The sequence below is a fragment of the Geotrypetes seraphini genome, chromosome 4, assembly GCF_902459505.1.
Source record: "Geotrypetes seraphini chromosome 4, aGeoSer1.1, whole genome shotgun sequence".
NCBI lineage: Eukaryota > Metazoa > Chordata > Amphibia > Gymnophiona > Dermophiidae > Geotrypetes > Geotrypetes seraphini.
Window position 1 is genome coordinate 66,858,696 of NC_047087.1, and position 21,494 is coordinate 66,880,189.

The following is a 21,494-nucleotide window of genomic DNA, read 5'->3' on the forward strand; positions in this document are numbered from 1 at the left end:
AGTTGCAGCTACCATATGATAAAATCCCACATTAAGCCACAGTAACTAAATATATTACTATGGTTTAGTGGAAGGACATCTATGATCTACTGTGGGGCAGATGGATGTTTTTCTACTACTACTATGTACTACTATTTATCATTTCTAGAGCGCTGAAAGGCGCACACAGCGCTGTACATTTAACATACAATAGATGGTCCCTGCACAGAAGAGCTAACAATCTAATTTGACAGGCAGGACATCTCAGGGTTGGGGAGATTATGGTAGAGGAAATGATACAGTGGGTATAGGTATCTGACTGCAGTGAGTGAGAGTTAAGAGTTGAAAGCAGGTTCAAAAAAGTGGGCTTTTAGCTTCGATTTGAATACTGCTAGGGATGGAGCATGATGTATTAATTCAGGCAGCCTGTTCCAGGCATATGAGGTGGCAAGAAAGAAGGGGCGGAGTCTGGAGTTGGCAGTGGAAGAGAAGGGTACAGATAAGCAGGGCTTGCTCAATGAACAGAGTTCACTGGGGGGGGGAGCATGGGGGAAATAAGTGAAGAGATTGGGGGGCTTCAGAATGAATGCACTTGTAAGTCAGTAAGAGGAGTTTGAATTGTATTCGGAAATGGATGGGGAGCCAATGAAGCGACTTGAGGAGAGGGGTAATGTGAGAATAGCGGCTCTCACGGAATATGAGTCATGCAGCAGCATTTTGAATGGATTGAAGAGGTAATAGATGGGTGCGCGGGAGGCCTGAGAGAAGTACGTTGCAGTAGTCTAAGCGTGAGGTGATGAGAGCATGGATAAGGGTTTCATGAGCCATGAGACACTAAACTGGCGGCCGCCCTATAGACGAGGCCCTGAGCCACCAGTGGGGGGTGCAGATGAAGGGGTGCAAAGAGGAGGAGAGACACCAGGGAGGAGGAGAAGTGCTGGTGGCTGCTGACTGCTTACAGGATGTTCCTCTTGCCATGAGAGGCACATCCTGCAGTTAGTCAGCTGGCGCTGGTACCTCTCCTCCTCCCTGGCGTTCACGGCATCCTGAAATCTCATGTGCCATGGCATACAGTTTGCGATACACTGATCTACAGTATACAGTATACTAGCTATTAACATCTCTCACATGGGTGGTAGACGAGGTAGTATGAGAATGGCTAGCTTTTCCAACAGGTGGAGGGAGAAATTCATACGTTGATTACATTGAAATTGCCAGCAAGTGAGGGGGTTGAAAAACATAATTGATGACCTCAGTGCTAGAACAGACATAAATAACATGTCCATATTAAGAATGGGGAAAAGAGTGCATTAGGTCAAATCCTTTCATGTAATAGTGACCAGCTTCCTCCACTAAAAAAATGAACACCTTGCAAACAGATGATGCGAATGGAATGCTGGATGGTGACAAGTCACCCTTGCTTAATTGCAAAACTGGAAAGGCAGACCCTTTTACGAGGAAGTTTAAAGGCAGTTCAACATCGAGACTATCAGTTGTAGAAGGACTAGAACTCCGTGAGAGTGCTCTTTCTGACATTCTCTTAGAAAAAAAAAATGTGGCTTCTTGGAGAATAGATATTGACAGAGGGCTGACCCACTTGTGTGCTGTATTCAGTTACTGAGGTCATCACCCTGTCCCGTCTCACAGAGCAAAGCTATCTTGTAATTTTTTGTTTTGGAGAACAAATACCTATTGACTGGGAGAAAGGCTTACTCGTACATCTAGAGAAAATTGCACCACAGAACTTGACACAGATAAACACTTGACATTTAATGCCGACGACTCCTCGTCTCACTGGTGCTTGCACAACATGGCCACATTGTGCAGGACTAAGCACATTTCCAAACAAAAAAAACTTTTAAATTCCTTCCCATTAAAATGGCATCAGCTTATCCCAATGTACATAAACTAAAAGTAGGGGGGGAAAAACAAAGCCTCACTTCTCACCCCAGGCAAACAATGAGGTCAGCAAGGTTAGTCAAAGGTGGGTTGGAAATAGCAGAGCAGAGACAAGCTATGTGGCTTTAAAAGCTTGAAGAGAAATCTCAGTTTTCTGACCCAAACATTCTTGCCTTTGCTTTTTTTTTTTTTTTTTTCTGTCTGATTCAATGAGAAGGAAGTGTGGGAGTGGTGCCTCAGAAGCTCTCCCTTTAAGAGGCAGCCTGCAGTGACGAATTGTTGAAATTGCCATTCCAGGATAACATTCCAGTATAAAATCATCGCTCCACCTCCTCTCATCTTCACATTTCTCTCTCTCTTCTCCTTGTTCACATCGTCAGACTGGGGCTAAATCCTATAGAAACACGTTCAGGGTTAATCCAGGACAGCTTTGTGTTCCCAACTCTGCTAGAGGGAACCGGCGTGCACTCCTCCTTCAGAAAGGGAAGAAAGGCAGCAGCCTGTGCAGTGAGCAGTACCGGCGGGTCCTTCCGCACAAAAGCAGCAGGATGCAGTTCTGACACTTCTATTCCACAGCCCAACTGCAGCTGTTCACCGTTTGCTTTTCAGATTTTTTATTTTTTCCCATTGAGAAGGGGTTTGTGTCCATATTTTTTTTTTTCCCTGTAGGTTTCCCCAGAGAAAACAAGCACATGAAAGGAAATTCTAGAGTTAAAAGCTAGTGGAGCCCCAGCTTGTTCCAGGGTGTGTTGAGAACATTACTGTTATTATAGCAGGGTTGTTGCTGGTTGTTCCTTCCTGAATTGCCTTGACTTACAGACAGTATCAGTGCAGGATGCTGAGGGAGTTTCACCTGTTCTTAACACTTCTTTTGGCCTTTGCTGCTACTCTTTCTGCCAGCAGCAGAGACTCCCAGCTGCATCTCCAGGCCACCACTCCACTAATTGCTGACCACCCTCGGAGGAGCGGCATTGTGCAAAATATTGACCAGATCTACTCTGGGGGTGGCAGGGTGGGCTATATTCTCTATATGGATGGCAAGAAATTTGTATTGGATCTGGAGCATGATGACTCAATCCCTTCCCCCTCTTTCCAAAGCAGGTCCACGAATGTTCTGGGAAGTCCACTGCAGCAGATCCAGTACAAACACTGCTACTACAGGGGGCAAGTGGACTCTAGCCCCCAATCTCTGGCTTTCCTTAATTTGTGCAATGGGCTAGATGGGTTTTTTGCTGTCAGGCATTCTTATTACACCATCAAGCCTTTGCTTAAGGGGCCGACTGAAAAACAGCAGGTATACAATGATGGCTCACAGAGGGTACTGCATCTTTTCATCAAGGAGCGCTTCAGCTTCCAGACCCTTCGCCCCCGAACCAGCTGCGAAACACCTGGAGCTAGGAAGAAGGATCAAAGTGTCCCGACTCCAACAAGTGCATCTCAGTCAGGGCAGCACTCCACGATGTGGATTCAGGAAGCCCATGTAGATCACAGGATCAGGAAGCGACGCTCCATTTCTAGGTCACGCTACGTAGAAATCCTCCTGGTTGCCGACGAGTCCATGGTCAAGAAGTATGGAAAAGATCTCCATCACTATTTGATGACCCTGGTGTCAATCGCCTCACGTCTCTATGGGCACGCAAGCATCGAAAACCACATCCACCTGGCCGTAGTAAAGGTGGTGATTGTGAAAGACAAAGAAAAGGGGCCTGAGGTCAGCAAGAATGCTGCCTCGACTCTGAAACAATTCTGCAAGTGGCAGCATCAACACAACTCACTGGATGATGAACATGAGGAACACTATGATGCTGCAATTCTCTTTACACGAGAGGTAAGTCAATAAGAGGGTAGGAAAGGTCGTGAAGTTGTTGTTCCTCTCTCTGCTGTGCATGTCTGCAAGGAAAGAACACTGAATTGCAGGTAGAAGTCATTGTCTTAACTCCCTCCATTCTACTGTCTGCTTTCTGTACTGTTCATGCTCATTCACACTCCAGAGATCCTCCAGCCACATTACAAATAAATAAATAACCCCTTAATATTCAGCCGATGGTGATCAGTGATTTTCTACATGCCATCCCAATGATTTTTTAACCCTGATATTCAGTTTTGGTATTTGGATACCAGCTTGCTCTGACTATCTGGGTATAACTTGGTCAGAGATGGGATAAAGTAATAAGGACAGCCTTTTTTTTTCCTGTCCTAAATTTCTCTGGGCTGTTAACCAGTCAACACATTGAATTTCACTGCTAACCAAGAAAAATGCCAACTTGGCCATGATCTTACCCTGGCACTATCCAGATAGTGTCAAGGCAATCTGTCTGCATTTTCAGCAGTATTATCTGGAAAATGCCATTGAGAATTCATGTATAGACCAGGTGAACAGTAAATATCCAGGTAGAAGCCATTCCTACCCAGCTAAGTATTAAGTTCTTATTTTAAAAAATGTCTTTAATCCGGCCATTGCGCATATGTGGGGGCCATCTACTAACAGTCAACATGCACTAATACCACTATTGCATGTTATCACTATTATTGCATGCTATCTGCCTCAGACCCATTTTATTCAATCTGCACTGCAGCAGATAATGTGCAATAAATGTGTCAGCACATGCTAACTTAATAAATGACCCTTTAAGAAACTATTCTTAAGGTATTGGATTGCTTTACTGGTGTATTTTAGCATGTACCATCACCTACATCTTTCGAAAAGTTTATATGAAAAACACATTGCATGATTTATTACTATTCCTTCCTACACAAATTATGTTGCTGTATAATTTACTATGTCCCTTAAAAAAAAAATCTGTAGCCTGCCTCATTCTCTGTGCATGCTTAAGGGGTAAATGCATATCTTCTAATACACCAACACATTCTTCTTAAATGTCCAAGCATTGGCAAATCTGCCATGATAAACTAGGACTGAAGTGCAAAGTTTACAAACAGGGCGGTAGGGGGTAGTGAGGAACATCTTGAAGTGGTACCAGAACGTGGCACTGTGTGACTTACCCAAAATTCCTTTGTTGGCAGCAGATGGTTGTTTTTATACTGTTGTGCCATAGAGGCACATTTCTTTCTTACCACAGTTCACATCCTATTTACCTAACGTTAACTAAGAAAAGCTTAGAAAAAAGAAGAGTCAAAGTTTGAGCCAATATCCACAGGGGTAGGCAATTCCGGTCCACGAGAGCCGGAGCCAGGTTAGGTTTTCAGGATATCCACAATGAATATGTACGAGATGGATTTGCACACACTGCCTCCTTGAGATGCAAATCTATCTCATGCATATTTATTGTGGATATCCTGAAAACCTGACCTGGCTCTGGCTCTCGAGGACCGGAATTGTCTACCCCTGTCCTATGATAACCGTACACCAAACCTCCTTACTGCACCAGCCAAATGGCTGTGTTATTCTCTGCATATCCCCAGAAGGAAAGGCGTCTGGAAAGCTGCAGTTCAAATGAAGGACAGAATCTGAAACCATAAGAATGCAAACATCAAAACAATGTGGGTTTTATATATCGTTTTACTGTCATTTTCAAAAAGTGATCAGTCTTTAGACATTTTAATTTGCCTCGCATTATAAAAGTCTTGCGTCTGCTGCCTCTCTCCTCACTTCCGATGATGGTAATGTCTCTTTTCCTTAGCTCTCACGTGTCCATAGGATACTGCTGCTACAGTAGATGCTCTGGTGTACTCTATTGGAAAGTAATCATTCAAAACGCATAGCTGTGTACTTGAAGATTTGTTAAAAGAGCAAATTCCTTCAGTATTCTGTGCAAACTGATTCACCCTGTTTACATTTTGGTGTCAGCTGTTTTCAAATTCAAGTCGAAACTCGTTTTCATAGTAATGGACCACAGTTGCACTAGGCAGACCTTGAATCGTGAATGATTCTGCAGCTGCTTATGGGAAAACAAGAATTTCCTGCACGGCCAGCTTTGAAGTTTTACCGTTTGCGCTAGCCAGACTTTCAAAATGATCATTCACAAGTCTGAGTGCCCCATCCTATAATCTGGACATAAACCAATAAAACATAGAGAAGGTTTTAGAAGGATAACATGAGCGTATATTTCTCATTGAGAAGTTTTTTTTTAAAAAAAATGTCTAGAGGACAAGGCATCCCCTTCTCTATTCAAGGGAAAGATCAGCCTCTAGCAGTCCATTTCAAACTTTTTTTTCTACCTCTATTTTGAATGCACGAAGGTAGTTGCTTAGCAACTGGACGCAAAGTTTTGGGCTCCATGTATTGATGGGCTGTTACTGCCACTGATCTCTTCCTAAAAGGCATGTTTTTCTTTTCCGTGCAGCTAATGTGTGAGGCATACTTTCCATTCCTGTTTAGGAGCTACGGTCACCTGGAGCTTGATGCATCCGCAGAGGTTAGCTAGCCTTTTGCATGGCCTCAGGATTTAACACCACATCAGACGGGATTCTGGCTCCAAGAGTACTTGGAATTTTATTCCGGAATGGAGCTCCTGCTAGAATGTACAAAAAACATTTTGCTTGAAAGAACACTTTTAGAACACTGTAGCCATGCCTGGATTCCAGAGGATCTCTTTTTCCTTGTCTCTGTCAAAGTGTTATATTTTTGCCACCTGCTGAAAAATACCTAGCAGTTTGTTTGTTTGCACAGATAAAATTAGGCTTCTTTTCACTAGACCTCTCATTCTTTAAACTACTGCACGGTTACACCTGTAGTACAGAGACCGCTGAAAACTTCTCAGCCAATCCAAGAAAAGAATGATGTGGAGCCATGAAACTTGAAAGTTATTCCACACTTTTCGTTTCTATGAAATGAAACAAAAAGTGTCAAGAAAAGTGTGGAATAACTTGTAAGTTTCATGACTCCATCATTCTCTTCTTGGTTGGGTTGAGAACTTTTCAGCAGCCCTTCATATACCATCACTTATGCTCATAATTGGTTAATGGCCCTGAATTAGTTAATTGGCACTAACTACCAATGATTGACATTAACTACTACTAATAGACACTTATTTAGGCAGTTAAGCACATAAGAAGATTAGATGCCTAATTTATTTTTATTAAAAATGTACATAATATACAAAAAATGACACTTTTTTTTTAACAACCAAACATAAATAAAGCAATACCTAGTTCATACTAGCGATGTATTCATTGGGGCCTGGGTCACTGCCCCCCCCCCCCCCACACACACACAAACACTCTGTGTTCAGGTCCTCTCCAAACTTGCAGAAACCCATTAAATGCCTGATGAGGATGCTGAAGCCCTGCCAGCCAAAGAAATTTGGGGTCTGAGCCACTCACCTTCTTCTTGTGCTGTAATTGAAAGCCAGCGTTGTGCCTCCAGCTGCCCATGCCAGGACTTTTCCTCACGCAGGTCAGGTTCATGCAAGAACTGAGCATGTTCGGGGAGTCCCAGAGATGGCAGCTGGACGCAGGCCACTGGCTTCTGATTACAACAGCAGGACGAGGAGATGAGTGACTCAGAATTTGAATTTCTTTGGCTGGTGGGGCTTTAGCATCCCCCACTGACAAAGATATTTTAAACATGCATGAGGTGGGGGGAAGGGGAGGAAGTGTGTCGACCCGGCACACCAACAAATGCGCGCAGGACACTTGTGCTCCGACAAATGAGCCCCGACACTTGCACACATGGACAAGTGTGTGCACAAGTGTGGGCTGTCAAGGATATCTGGAAGGCCCTGATTTGCTCACACTCCTCAGGCCACCTCCCAAGGGACGGGGCCTGAGGAGTGTGAGCAAATAAGGGCTTTCCAGATATTCACTAAAAGGGTTACCAGGGTCCACCCCCCACCCCATAAACCTAACCCTAACACTAGATTGAAAATTCATATTTTTAGTGTAGTGGAGGGGTCCCCCCTCAAAAAAGATCAGGCCGGTCACCACTGGTGCGCACATTTGTCAGTACAAAAATATTATCCTGTGTCGGGGCAGTCACCACTGGTGCACACTAGATTGAAAGTGAATATTTTGAGTGTGATGGGGGGTTTTCCCCCAACCCCCCTCAAAAAAGTTCAGGGTGGTCACAGCTGGTATGCACATTTGTCCGTGTGTGCAAATGTCGGGACGTAATTGTCGATATGCAATTGTCCTGCACGCATTTGACGGGTCACCATGGACCTCACCCCAGTCCTCCCTATGCCTTCCCAAAATTGGAGGAGTGGCTACACCTCTGGATCATACCCCAAACAGGTGTATTTTAGCCACATCATAGGAGCCTAGCTGCCAATATAATTCAAAAAAGCAAACATTTTAAATAGGTATCACAAATTAGAATACACTTTCACAGGGCTTAATTTGTACAGAAAAAAGGAAGTGGAACTGTGGAGTCAGGATCGGGAGCAGATTGGCCAGGAGTGGCAGCAATAGCAAAGAGGGACTGGATTAGGGAGTGATGTGACTGTTCTCTGTTCTGCTTCATGTTCACTCCATCCCATCCTGCTCTCTGCAGGCTTCCTGAAAGGGTGGTACCGGAACCTGAAAAAAGGTCATGGAATTTCATTCCAAGTTGTTTCCCCAGAAATTAAGCCCGCCTAACCATAAAACCTAATTCAAAAACTATGTAGTTAGGCAACAGTTTTATCAGTTTAGCATGTAACTTTTATAGTGCATATATAAAAGGGGGGCATTGGCATAGACTAGGTATGTGTGGGTCACGGGTGTTCCTACTGTTTTGCCATGTGCGTTAATTCTGTCATTTATGTGCACATCTGCTGCGTTTTAGGCACAAACATGGACACCTGCCGTAGAACAGGGATAAGTGGTTGCACCTAATTTTAGGCATGTGATTGCCAACCTACGCTAGGGAAGGGCATTGAAAGGCAAAGCCCACACTTATATGCTTAGCTGCGATATTCAACCACTAAATAGTTAAGTAATACATTTAAAAATAAGCTCTGTTGAATGGCAAGCCTAGCTTTAAATTTAAATTGTGCCATTGCCTTTCTGTGGGTAAAAGTGGAAAATCCAGGGATGGGTTCAAGTAGGCGGGCTCATGTAGGTGAAGGGATTTTATTTTGAAATCCCCACTCCTTTAATCTCATATACCCCCTCCTCCTTTAATCAAGCTGCGCTGGCAAGCAGCGCGAGCTAAATGCCGAGCTCCCCATTCTGTTCCTATTGCCAGCTCGGCATTTAGCGTGCGCTGCGTGGCAGCTCAGATTAATAAAAGGGGGGATAATTTGCACCTGCAAAGCATGCAGGTTAAAATTATCCGAGCGGCACTGCTTTGAAACTCAGCTCGAAGGCTTGCAGGGATGAGATATCTGTGAGCCTGCTTGCGCTCCATATTCTCTGAAAATTACCTTGTGATTTTCACTACGATTGATTGCACAATACACACATAATTGCACAAAACTCCACCAAAAAACTGTTATACATCTATATATATAAAATCGGAGGTATGTATGTGTGTATGTATGTGTGTGTGTGTATGTGCCGCGATCACGCAAAAACGGCTTGACCGATTTGAACGAAACTTGGTATGCAGATCCCTCACTACCTGGGATGATATGTTCTGGGGGTCTCGCGGCCCACCTGCACACGTGGGCGGAGCTACAAACATAACATCTGATTTCACCCATTCATGTCACTGGAAAAAATGTAAAAAGCTGCCATTCTTACAGTATTTAAAAAACTGCTTGACTGATTTGAACGAAACTTGGTATGCAGATCCCTCACTATCTGGGGTGATATGTTCTGGGGGTCTCGCAGCCCACCTGCACCCATGGGCGGAGCTACAAAAATAAAATCAGATTTCACCCATTCATGTCAATGGAAAAAATGTAAACAGCTGCCATTCTCACAGTAAATCAAAAATGGCTTGACCGATTTGCACGAAACTTGGTATGCAGATCCCTCACTACCTGGGGTGATATGTTCTGGGGGTCTCGCGGCCCACCTGCACACGTGGGCGGAGCTACAAACATAAAATCAGATTTCACCCATTCATGTCAATGGAAAAAATGTAAAAAGCTGCCATTCTCACAGTAATTCCAACTACCTGGGGTGATATGTTCTGGGGGTCTCGCGGCCCACCTGTACACGTGGGCGGAGTTACAAACAGAACATCAGATTTCACCCATTCATGTCAATGGAAAAAATGTAAAAAGCTGCCATTCTCACAGTAATTCAAAAACGGCTTGACCGCTTTGAACGAAACTTGGTATGCAAATCCCTCACTACCTGGGGTGATATGTTCTGGGGGTCTCGCGGCCCACCTGCACACGTGGGCGGAGCTACAAACAGGAAATCTTATTTCACCCATTCATGTCAATGGAAAGGATGTAAAAAGCTGCCATTCTCACAGTAATTCCAACTATAAAACACTTTATATGACACTATAACCACTAGGGACATCTTTTCTATTCTACCACGGACACCATACATATAGAGTTTGTATGTTCTAACTGTGTTTGTAACTGTTTCCTTCATGCACCCCAGTTCATAATGTTATTACATTACATGAGTACTCACTTATGCTGAACTAGGCACACAGGTTCCATTCTGAACCGGGAAAAAACTGCATGGATTTCTTTTCAACCTGAGTTTCCACATATTGAGTTGTTTAAATCAATACTGAAACTTTTGGATGCCACTTATTCCAACAGATCTTCCTTTTCAGTTTAAGAGATTGCTAATTCCAGTGAGACTTGCATTCATTCACCACTATAAAGTATCTTTATTTGAATCCATTTACAGTGTTATTGCTATAATTAAATACCCGTGCAACGCCGGGGCATCAGCTAGTCCTAAATATAAATGTTTACAATTCATTACTGTTTCTATCATTTTTTTTTCCACATGTATCTGAACTGGATGTTCAAAAAGCACTTATACATTCAGTATTGTGCCTAATGTTAAAATGCCTCTTTTATATGTGATAATCGGAGGGAAACAAGATTTTATGTATGTGATATGGAAACCGCATAGTTGTATGCGGTATATAAATTTTTAAATAAATAATATAACAGTGAACTAAGGCCAGTACTGGGCAGACTTGCACGGTCTGTGTCTGTGTCTGTATATTGCTGTTTGGGGGAGGATAGGCTGGAGAGGGCTTCAATGGCTGGGAGGGTTTAGATGGGATGGAGTAGGTTTTAATGGAGATTTCAGCAGTACCAGGTAGAGCTTTGGATTCTTGCCCAGAAATAGCTAAGAAGAAAAAATTAAAAAAAATTTAAATTGAACCAGGTTGGGCAGACTGGATGGACCATTCGGGTCTTTATCTGCCGTTATCTACTACGTTACTATGTTACTATGTTATGTGAAGTGTTACACAGATGTAATTTTAGACACTTCGAGGTCTTTTTACTAAGGTGTGCTAACCAATTTATTTATTTAAAACATTTCTATACCACCTAAAATCTAGGAAGTTTACAAAACAACATACAAAATAAATAATAACAATACAGTACTCCCCCGAAATTCACGGAACCCCCGCAAATTTCAAAAAACCACAAATGCGGTTTAAGGGGCTGATCAAAGACAGGAGAGGCTGGAGAGGGCAGCTGGGGCACCGGCTGGTGCTGAAAATTATTTGCGGTATTCTCCGATCGCCTCTTTCTGGTACTAAAGGCAGGCTACACCAATCAGGAGCTGCTTTGACACGCCAGATAGCGTGTCAAAGCAGCTCCTGATTGGTGTAACCATGACTTTAGTACCAGGAAGTGGCAGTTGGAAAATACCGCGAATTACTGAGTCTGCAATTTGCGAACTGCAAATTTGTGGGGTTTGTACTGTACAGCATACAGTATACTCTATAAAAGCTGTCCTACATCGTCCATTACTAACAATACTCATTTCGTTCGCATGAATGCATTAACAAATAACTGTGTCTTTAAGAGTTTTTTAAATATATCCCTGGGTTTACATAATCATAGCTGACCTTTCAATGAGTTCCAGAATATTACTCCTACTATTAAAAACATAGAATTCCCAACCCTCACATGGTTCACATTTCTCTCTCAGCAATGCCAATCTCATACCGTGTTCAAATCTTAATTCCCATATTGGACAATATAACTCCAACAAATCTTGAAAACGTCCTGGGGCTTTATGATACAAACCCTATGGGCATCAGGAAGTGATGTCAAAGGGAGAGCAAAGGCCAGCATCGGCAGCAAGTTGGAGATGCTGCTCATGCTGGGGAAGTTAAAGAAGTATGGAGGAAAGGAACGGAGGCATGTGTGTTGCGGGGGGCAGAGAAGAGGACAGGGGGTGCCACCACCCCGGGCATTTCCCACCCTAACTAAGCCACTGCATCTATCTCCTAATATTCAGCAAAGATAGCCAGATTCTCCCACTGAATATTTACAGTTAGCCGGCCAAATGCTATAAAACTGGACAGGAACCATTCCTGGCCAGTTAGAGTTGAATATTGACCCCAGAGAGCCAGATTCTATAAATGACACCAAAAATTCCATGCCAATAAGATTTGGTACTGAATGATATTCTAAAACAGCACTCCGGGCACCAGACTTATGTTTTAAGGAAGGTTTGGACAAAGTTCCTGGAAGAAAAGTCCATAGTCTGTTATTGAGAAAGACATGGGGGAAGCCACTACTTGCTCTGTATCGGTAGCATGGAATATTGCTATTCCTTGGGTTTTGGCCACTGTGAGAACGGGCTACTGGGCTTGATGGACCATTGGTCTGACCCAGTAAGGCTGTTCTTATGCTCTTACATGTGCCAAGTATAGAACAATCAAGCCATTGTAACATCACTGATGAGGTTGGCTCTGAGGCACTGTGGAATGAGACATTATGACATCACAATCTCAGCTCTGGAATGTTGCTCTCATTGGGGTTCCGGAATCTTGCTATTCATTGAGATGCTGGAATGTTGCTACTCCTTGGGTTTTGGCCAGGTACTAGTGACCTGGATTGGCCACCGTGAGAAAGGGCTACTGGGCTTGATGGACCATTGGTCTGACCCAGTAAGGCTATTCTTATGTTCTTTGCATAAATGCTGGTGCCTACATTGTGCACATTGACCCATCATTCTACAATACAGTGTGCAATTTTTCCATGCCCATGCCTCTCCAGTTGCCTGCTCCCTTTTGAATTGTGCACTATAGGATTTAGGTGCCCAGCAGTATAGAATAGAATGCTGTCATATGCTTGCACAAATCCTAATTGGTGCCAATTGACATCAGTATTTTGTTTCTAGTATCCAATTATCAATGGTTAACAGCTCATTAGTCAATTGTTGCATGCATGTTTTGGGAGCACGCCCAGATCTGACTGCTATTATCGAATCCAGAAGATAGAGTCAATGTTCAAGAGGGTTTAACTGAGCAGGAGATGTTCCTGCCCAGTTGAATCATACTGAGCTGGCAAGGTATTCAGTGGCTCTTAACCAGGGAATGCCACTGAATATTGCTGGATTAGGGGTGCTCCAGGAGCAGAGGTTGAGTGGAGTGAATACTTAGGTGTTTAATGGTCAAGAAACCCCCTTACCCCCATCCCCCTGATATTCAGTGCTATTTAACCTGCCAGAAATAGCTTCTGGCCTGTGGCCTGTTAAATAGCTAACTACTAATATTTAGCTGGAGATAGCAGACTATTTCCACTAAATATTCATGGTTGTGGCTACCCACTAGAGAATGACACTGGGACAAATATTGTTTCCATCCCCATCCCATCCCCGCAGGCTCTGTCCCTATCCCCACCCCGAAGATATAAAAAGACTGTGGGGTGGTCAACACCAAAAAAGGCAGTCCAACTTCACACAGCCAAGGACCTTGGTGCCACAAAGGTAAATGATGAAACAAGCAAAAAAATGGAACCCAGTCCTGGACTTGCAGGAGTAAAAAACAATATTTATTGGTTTATATTAAAATGCAATAAAAATGCAATAAAATGCAATAAAAAGGTTATACTATGAACTCTGGCCGATGCCAACAGTGTATAAAATATAAAAATAGTGCTATATATGAAATCAACAGGCCCTGTCTGAATTCAAAAGGGCCTGGGATAGGCATGTGGGATCTCTCAGAGAGAGAAAGAGATAATAGTTACTGCGGATGGGCAGACTAGATGGGTCATGTGGCCTTTATCTGCCATCATGTTTCTATTAAATGTTGGAAATGTTCCTTGATGCCATCAATGATGGTTGGATCTGTTGCAGTAACAGTAAGATGCTTGAGCAGCTGGGCACATAATGGAAGAACTTTGCAGATGATAAGAGTCTGATCAACAGACAAGACTCTTGTTGCCACATCAAAGGCAGACAAGACACAAATGATGTCATTTAAATCCAAAAACAGCTTCTGCAGTTTTTTTAATCATTGAATTCAGTTGTCAATTGTCTTTAAGTTTTTACATATTGATACTAGTCTCAAATTTTTAGAGAATGACATGAGAACAAAGTTTGTCCCTGTCCCTGCGGGCTCTGTCCCTGTCCCCATCCCTGTCCTATCACTGTGAGCTCTGTCCCCACCCCCACACCATGGGCTCTTTCTCCATCCCTGCCCCTGATTAACAGCCCCAGTGTCATTCTCTACTACCCACTGACTGGCTAGGTCATGCAACTTAACCACCTAGCTACAAATATTCAGTGTTGCCAACTAAGTTTAGCAGGCAAATTGAACTACATAAATAGTGGTCCTGTCTTTGCTTGCTATCGACGCTAAATATTCCCTTTGCTGGTTAAATTAGAGCTAGCCAAAAAAAAAAAATCCCATCTTAAACTTGACCAGCTATATTGCATGATAGTTGCCAATTTTAAGCGCTGACTGGCCAGGTTTAGCAGCCAAATTGGGCAGGTCTATATTTGGTCACTATAACTTAGCCAGCAAGTGCTTAAAATTGACTTAGCTGGATAAGTTTGAGCCGGTCAAAAATAAACTTGATATTCAATGCCAGTCACCGGTCCCTATTTGCCAGTCACTAGAAATAGTCTAGCATTGAATATCTAGGTTGAGCATTGACATCAGGTGGACAGCACACTACTTAGTGTCTGCTGAAAATCACCCAGATTCAGTCCACTGTCTTGGTATCCAAGCACATATGGCTGTTCTAACTCTCCCCCCCCCCCCTGCTTTTATGAAGCTGCATTAGTGTTTTTGATCGCTGGCTGCGGTAGCAAAAGCTCTGACGCTCATAGAATTTCTATGAGCGTCTGGACTTTTATTGCTGCAGCCGGCAATAAAAAACGCTAATGCAGCTTCATAAAAGTGGGGGTTTATGCACTAAGTTATCCTGGCACCGAAATAAATATCACCTAGTGCTCTGTTAATTTCCAGGTCAGCGCACATACCCGAATATTCAATGCCAGGAACCACGCATGCCCTAGCTTTGAATATCTGGAGTTAGTTCAGCCTTCACTTGTGCGTGGCTTACAAGCAGCATACCACGACGGGCTGAAAATTATCCCAATAGATTGGAAGTGCCCAAATTCAGCTGGTATATATAGAACATATTACCTTGCTGTGTTACCTGAAAACCAGGTATAAATCAGGTAGCACAGTGAGACATATAAACTATAATAAAAGAACACTTCTTCATCTCCTGTATGTATAATCTAGCAGGAAAATATTACACCCATGGTGGTGAGTAATTACAGAAGTACCAACCACTGTAGGCAGAAAATGATCCCAAGTCTAATCTATCACCGGCACCTAATTTCTTGAAGTTATCTGGCTGATAATCAGACTGGTGCGCAGGTAGCTAACCTGGTTAAGTTAGGACATCCTTTTTATTGACTTAGTATGCTGAAAATTGCCACTTACTGGATATGTCCACCCTGACTCTGCCCCCTGACCACTCCAGCATTAACCAGATAGTGCCACAGAGGCTTTGCTAATTTTCTGTGGCACTCTCCATTTAAGTGCCCTGGATTTCAGTAGCAGCGGGATTTAACTGGGTAGAAGCCTTCCTACCCACGTAAATCCTACTGAATATCTACCCATATACGCATAACAGGTATGAGGTGCATCTGGAGAGATAGCTGCCCCGAACCTATGTGTCATGCTTTCCTATCCCAAAATTGTAGTTCATCTTACCCCCTACTCTGCCATGTATTATCTTTGACCCTCCTCCCTTTCTCTTACTCATTCTGTATGTTTAGATTGTAGGCCACCCAGCTATCTTTGTAAAATGGGCGGGACAGCAAATCCTTAATAAACTTGGAAAAAGAAAGTCTCTGTTTTCATGCATATTCAGTGGTGCTTAGTAAAATTCAGGTGACTTGCATAATGCATGTACATTTTACACACTGATTTTTCTACATCATACTTTCTTCGATGTTCATTTCAAGGTGTAGCATCTTATAATTTTTGGGATTATCAGTAACAGTTTGAAATGTACTTAAAGGGCAATTCTAAATGTCTAGGCATTCACATTTACATGCTCTTTGCGTGCTTGAATTTCTAGAGTGCTAGAACTTGTGTGCATATATGCCCACATACCCATAAAGGAGAGGATTCAATAAAAGGCACTGAAACTTAGGTGTCAAAGATGTTTAGCACTAAGGGCTGTATAAGTCGCATGCGAGTTATACAGAATAAGGCTTAGGTGTGGAGAGGTTGCCCAACTTTTGGGCGCTAGACTTACGCCTGCTGAAACCAAGTAAAAATGCTGGCACCCAAGTTAGGCAAGCTTAGGTCAGATTCTGTAATTTTGTGCACAACTTGTTGGAATGCCTCTGACATCCCCCCTCCCCCCAACCATGCCCCTCTTCAAATATATGCTAGAAAAGTTGGGTGCCAATCCTTATAGGATAGCTCGCAGCCAGATGAGCATGCAACTTCTAATCAAAGCCAATTAACTGCAACAAGCACCCAACTATTGCTAGTTAAGGGCTTGTTAATTAATTAAGTTGCGCACACATCTTTGGCATGTGTCTAAATTTCAGCATGCAACTTTTGGTTCAATATATAGATTCCAGGGGATAGTGCTACAAGTGTTCCTACGAGCTAACCTTAAATACCATGTATTTGCCTAGGAGGAGCATGGCTTAGATTCCCACTTATTCTCATAAATTACAGAATACTGTAAGTGATGTATATCCCTGCTGCATTTAGATGCACAGGCTCATGCCAGCTATAATCGTATGCATGCAAATACCAGTTTCCGCTAGGTTCATAACATAAAAACATAAGAATAGCCATACTGAGTCAGACCAATAATCCATCTAGTCCAGTATCCTGCTTGAAACAGTGGCTAATCCAGGTCACAAGTACCTGGCAGAAACCCAAATAGTAGCAACATTCCAATAGCAGACTATGGACTTTTTCTCCAAGAAATCTGTCCAAACCTTTTTTTAAATCCAGCTATGCTAACTACTGTTACATCATCCTCTAGCAATGAGTTCCAGAGCTTAACGATTCATTGAGTGAAAAAAATATTTCCTCCTGTTTCTTTAAAGGTAACTTCACTGAGTGTTCCCTAGACTTTGTAATTTTTGAGAGAGTAAAAAAAATCAAATCACATTTACCAGCTCTATAGAAAAAGTTCATACTATGCAACCTCAGGGTGCCTAACAGAGATACTAAAGGAAAAAAGAGGTTAATAAATGCTGTCCTTTTCTCTATAGTGAATGATGACATCATATCTGGTGCAGATGAAAGAATTCACAATATCAACTGATAGGCTACAGTCTTGATTCATTGTCCACGTAACAATATAAGTCAGCATATTCCATTCTCTATAATTATCAGGTTCACAGGGCAGCTGAATGCCTTATCTCAGCTCAGTGTGTGATAAACTCATTGAGCGGAACAAGTGCTTTGGTTGGCCCTTGCTATGTTCTTTTTAACTTCACCGCCTTATCTAAATGGTTATCCTGTGTTTGTAAAGTAGAAGTCATTCTGTATTAAGCCAGCTGCCATCATTCCCATCTTGATTTGGGAAAGTCCTGAGTTCACACCTGCTTTTAGATATTGCTTATTAGTTTATAGGTTGGCATGTCTGTTCATAAAGTGGTATTTATATACACAAAATCTTTAAAAATGTAATTGAATTGAAAGTAATCAAAAAAAATATACTCCTTTCTCATTGGGAGCAGCTCACCCCTCCTCTCCCAGACTAATCGTTTGTTACATTAATCTCTTGGGTAGCTCGGTCAATTAGCCTTTGGTCCTGTGATTTACAACACCCTACTTTTTATAATATCCATATAAAACACTTCCTCTTGTCTCTTGCCGATGAAATAAAACAAAGCGTTAGCATCATAAATAGTAAATTAGGAAATCTGAAAATTGTCATCATTGTCAATGGAGTCAGACATTACTGTCTGGGGGGTGGTGAGCAAAATCAAACAGAAGGGTCAATGGAGTGGGCAGACTTGATGGGCTTTGGCCCTTTTCTGCCGTCATTTTTCTATGTTTCTATGTTTCTATGTTTCTACTCTCAGATAATGGTGGGGGCAGAAGTCCTTGTGGGTTTTGCTATCCCAGGACTACAAACCAGAAGCTAATTGTTACAAGGAAGCTCCTTGTGTTTACTTTTGAAACTCCCACCGGCATGCAAATTGTAGGCACATTACATCCTGTATAGAAGTAGATACAAAGTCCATGCAGAAATGTACGCATGGAAGTTGAAGGTGAATTCTCCATGTGTACTTTTCCCTTCCCGGACCTTAACGCCTCACCTTTTTGGAACAAGTATAAGCAGGTGTGCTTATACCTTTACTGTCACTGATGTGAAGGAGATGATGGCACTGCCCTGTTGTAAGGATAAATACACATCTACCATATTTTCTCATATATACCCCGTGCCTATATATAACCCACACTAACATCATAAGGACAAACTCATTTTATTTTCTTTCCCTTGTAATTTTGATATCGTCGAATCATTGTAAATGCAGAAATAGAACGACTTTATGTTTATTTTTTGTTTATTTAAAATCATTATTCTGCATGTAAAAGCTTGTATTGCCCCCCCCCCACCCACTCAAGCATAACCCATGGCATGCCCCATGAAAATGTAAAATCATGTATTACTCAAGGGGTATATATGAGAAAATACAATTGATATTTAAAAGCATCTGACTATTGTCCCCAATTTGTATGAGTAAAAAGCCATTCTGGCAAATTCATAGGTAACAGAAATTCTAAGGCTTCCTGCCTGTCTAAGATTACAAGTAGCATGGAATGTTGCTACTTTGGGAGGGGGGAGGGGTTCCAGGTACTAGTGACCTGGATTGGCCAGAGTGAGGATGGGTTACTGGACTAGATGGACCATTGGTTTGACTCAGTAAGGCTATTCTTATGTTCTTAATAGCAGATGAAGGTGTTTGTGCACCCCACTCTGGATTTCAGCTGATCCTAGAGCAGGGGTGTCAAAGTCCCTCCTCGAGGGCCGCAATCCAGTTGGGTTTTCAGGATTTCCTCAATGAATATGCGTGAGATCTATTAGCATACAATGAAAGCAGTGCATGCAAATTGATCTCATGCATATTCATTGGGGAAATTCTGAAAACCCGACTGGATTGTGGCCCTCGAGGAGGGACTTTGACACCCCTGTCCTAGAGGGTAAGGGAGGGAATGCTGGCATAGTGGCTTAGGACACTGTTGAGGTGATAGTGGTGCAGCACAGGTAGAGTGGCTTGCTCTCTTTTTAGGCTGAGTCAGCATCTGTACATTAGATTCTGGAAACAGAAAATGGGAAGAGTTCAGAGGCAGGAATCATTTTGCCTTTGTACCCCACTCACCCTACATTCAGCAAAATGTGGACGGCTTTGCCACAGTGGTTTTATGAAACTAAGCTAGAATTATTTTGAGCTCTCATTTCTTTGTTAGGGGTCTTGTATGAACGACCCCCTTCAGGAACATAACATAAGAACATAAGAATTTCCGCTGTTGGGTCAGACCAATGGTCCATCGTGCCCAGCAGTCTGTACGCGCGGCGGCCCTCTGGTCAAAGACCAGCGCCCTAACTGAGACTAGCCCTACCTGCGTACATTCCAGTTCAGCAGGAACTTGTCTAACTTTGTCTTGAATCCCTGGAGGGTGTTTTCTCCTATGACAGACTCCGGAAGAGCGTTACAGTTTTCTACCAGTCCCTGGGTGAAGAAGAACTTCCTTATGTTCATACGGAATCTATCCCCTTTCAACTTTAGAGAGTGCCCTCTCGTTCTCCCTACCTTGGAGAGAGTGAACAACCTGTCCTTATCTACCAAGTCTATTCCCTTCAGTACCTTGAATGCTTTGATCATGTTCCTTCTCAATCTCCTCTGTTCGAGGGAGAAGAGGCCCAGTTTCTCTAATCTTTCACTGGGGACTACAAGATGAAGTGATACAGTGTTTTCTTTGATGTACATGTGGTACACTGTTATCACACTAAGATGCACTTTCACAAGGAAGTATGACTGATTGGGTTAGGAACTGGTTGAGTGGAAGGTGACTGAGGATAGTGGTAAAAAAAATAGTGCTCACTCTGAAGAAAGGGATGCCACAAAGTCTGGCTCTTGGGCTGGTTCTTTTTAACATTTTTGTCATATAGCTGAAGGGATGTCTGGTAAGGTTTGATGCTTTGAGGATGATACCAAAATCTGCAATAAAGCAAACACCCCTGATGGTGTGGATAATATGAGGAAGAATCTAGCAAAGCTTGAAGAATGGTCCAGAATTTGGCAGCTAAGATTTAATGCTAAAAAATGCAAGTCATGCATTTGGGCTGTAAAAATCTAAGGAAGTGGTACAGTTTAGGGGTGAAGTACTTTTTGTTCTAAAGAGGAGCAAGACATGAGTGGGGCGCAGAGAGGAGAAGTAAAGCTTTTGTCATTTGACTATTAGGGCTCCAGTATACCAGAGTTCGTGCATTAGTTTTATGTTATATTTGTGGTTTAATTGTGAATGGTTGCTATAAGCCACCTTGATTTATGAGCATAGGTGAGTTAAAAATGAAATTAATGGTGTGAGGAGCTTTGGAACACTTCTAAACACAGTTGTGGTTCTGGGATGGTCCAAAGAACTCACATGGCTATAAAGTTTTGACTAGGGGCTTCTTTTACTAAGCCGCGTTAGGGCTTTAACGCACGGAATAGTGTGCGCTGAATTGCCACGTGCGCTAGACCTTAACACCATTGAGCTGGCGTTAGTTCTAGAACTGTAGTGTGCAGTGTAGCACATGGTAATTTCCTGCACGCGCTAAATACGCTAGCACACCTTAGTAAAAGTAGCCCTAGGTCTTGAAATGTGTCTATATCAATAGAATTTTCAATGTTAGGTAAACTTATGACTTTAAATGTGGAGTTGTGCCTTATGCACATGATGGTTTTGGGGATAGTCTCTCATACTGGAAGCTCCTCTGTGATAGCTGCTGCTTTCAGTTCCAAGGATCTTTGTGCCAAAATCTGTGGTATAGTGGTATCCAGCCTCCTTATCTTGGTGGCATCTTGTTCATTACTTTTTCCATAGCACAACTCCTTCTTTGAGGTGAATTCACTCCTAGGAGTTAAGTGGCCTCTGCTCTCCTCACTAGTATGTGGGGCATGGGATTGTGGTCTGTTGAAACTGTTGCTTTTGCCTTTTTCTATTGACTTAGGCTTCTCCATGCCTGAAATAATATCCAGTGAAGAAAGGTACAGAGCAAAATGGGAGTTTACAAGTTAACTCCTGTAATGACAAGATCTCTGAGATCTTCTCAGTGTTATCTAACTCAGCACTG

General features: G+C 42.7%; 1 protein-coding gene across 1 annotated transcript in view; it reads left to right on the forward strand.

The window, feature by feature from the left end:
* The first annotated feature begins 2,092 nt into the window (after positions 1 to 2,092).
* Positions 2,093 to 21,494, forward strand: part of ADAMTS5 (ADAM metallopeptidase with thrombospondin type 1 motif 5) — an 82,471-nt gene continuing 63,069 nt past the window's right edge. The window contains exon 1 of the mRNA XM_033940150.1: positions 2,093 to 3,706. Within this exon, the coding sequence (XP_033796041.1) occupies positions 2,714 to 3,706 (993 nt within the window). The 5' untranslated portion in view covers positions 2,093 to 2,713. The remainder of the gene's footprint in view (positions 3,707 to 21,494) is intronic.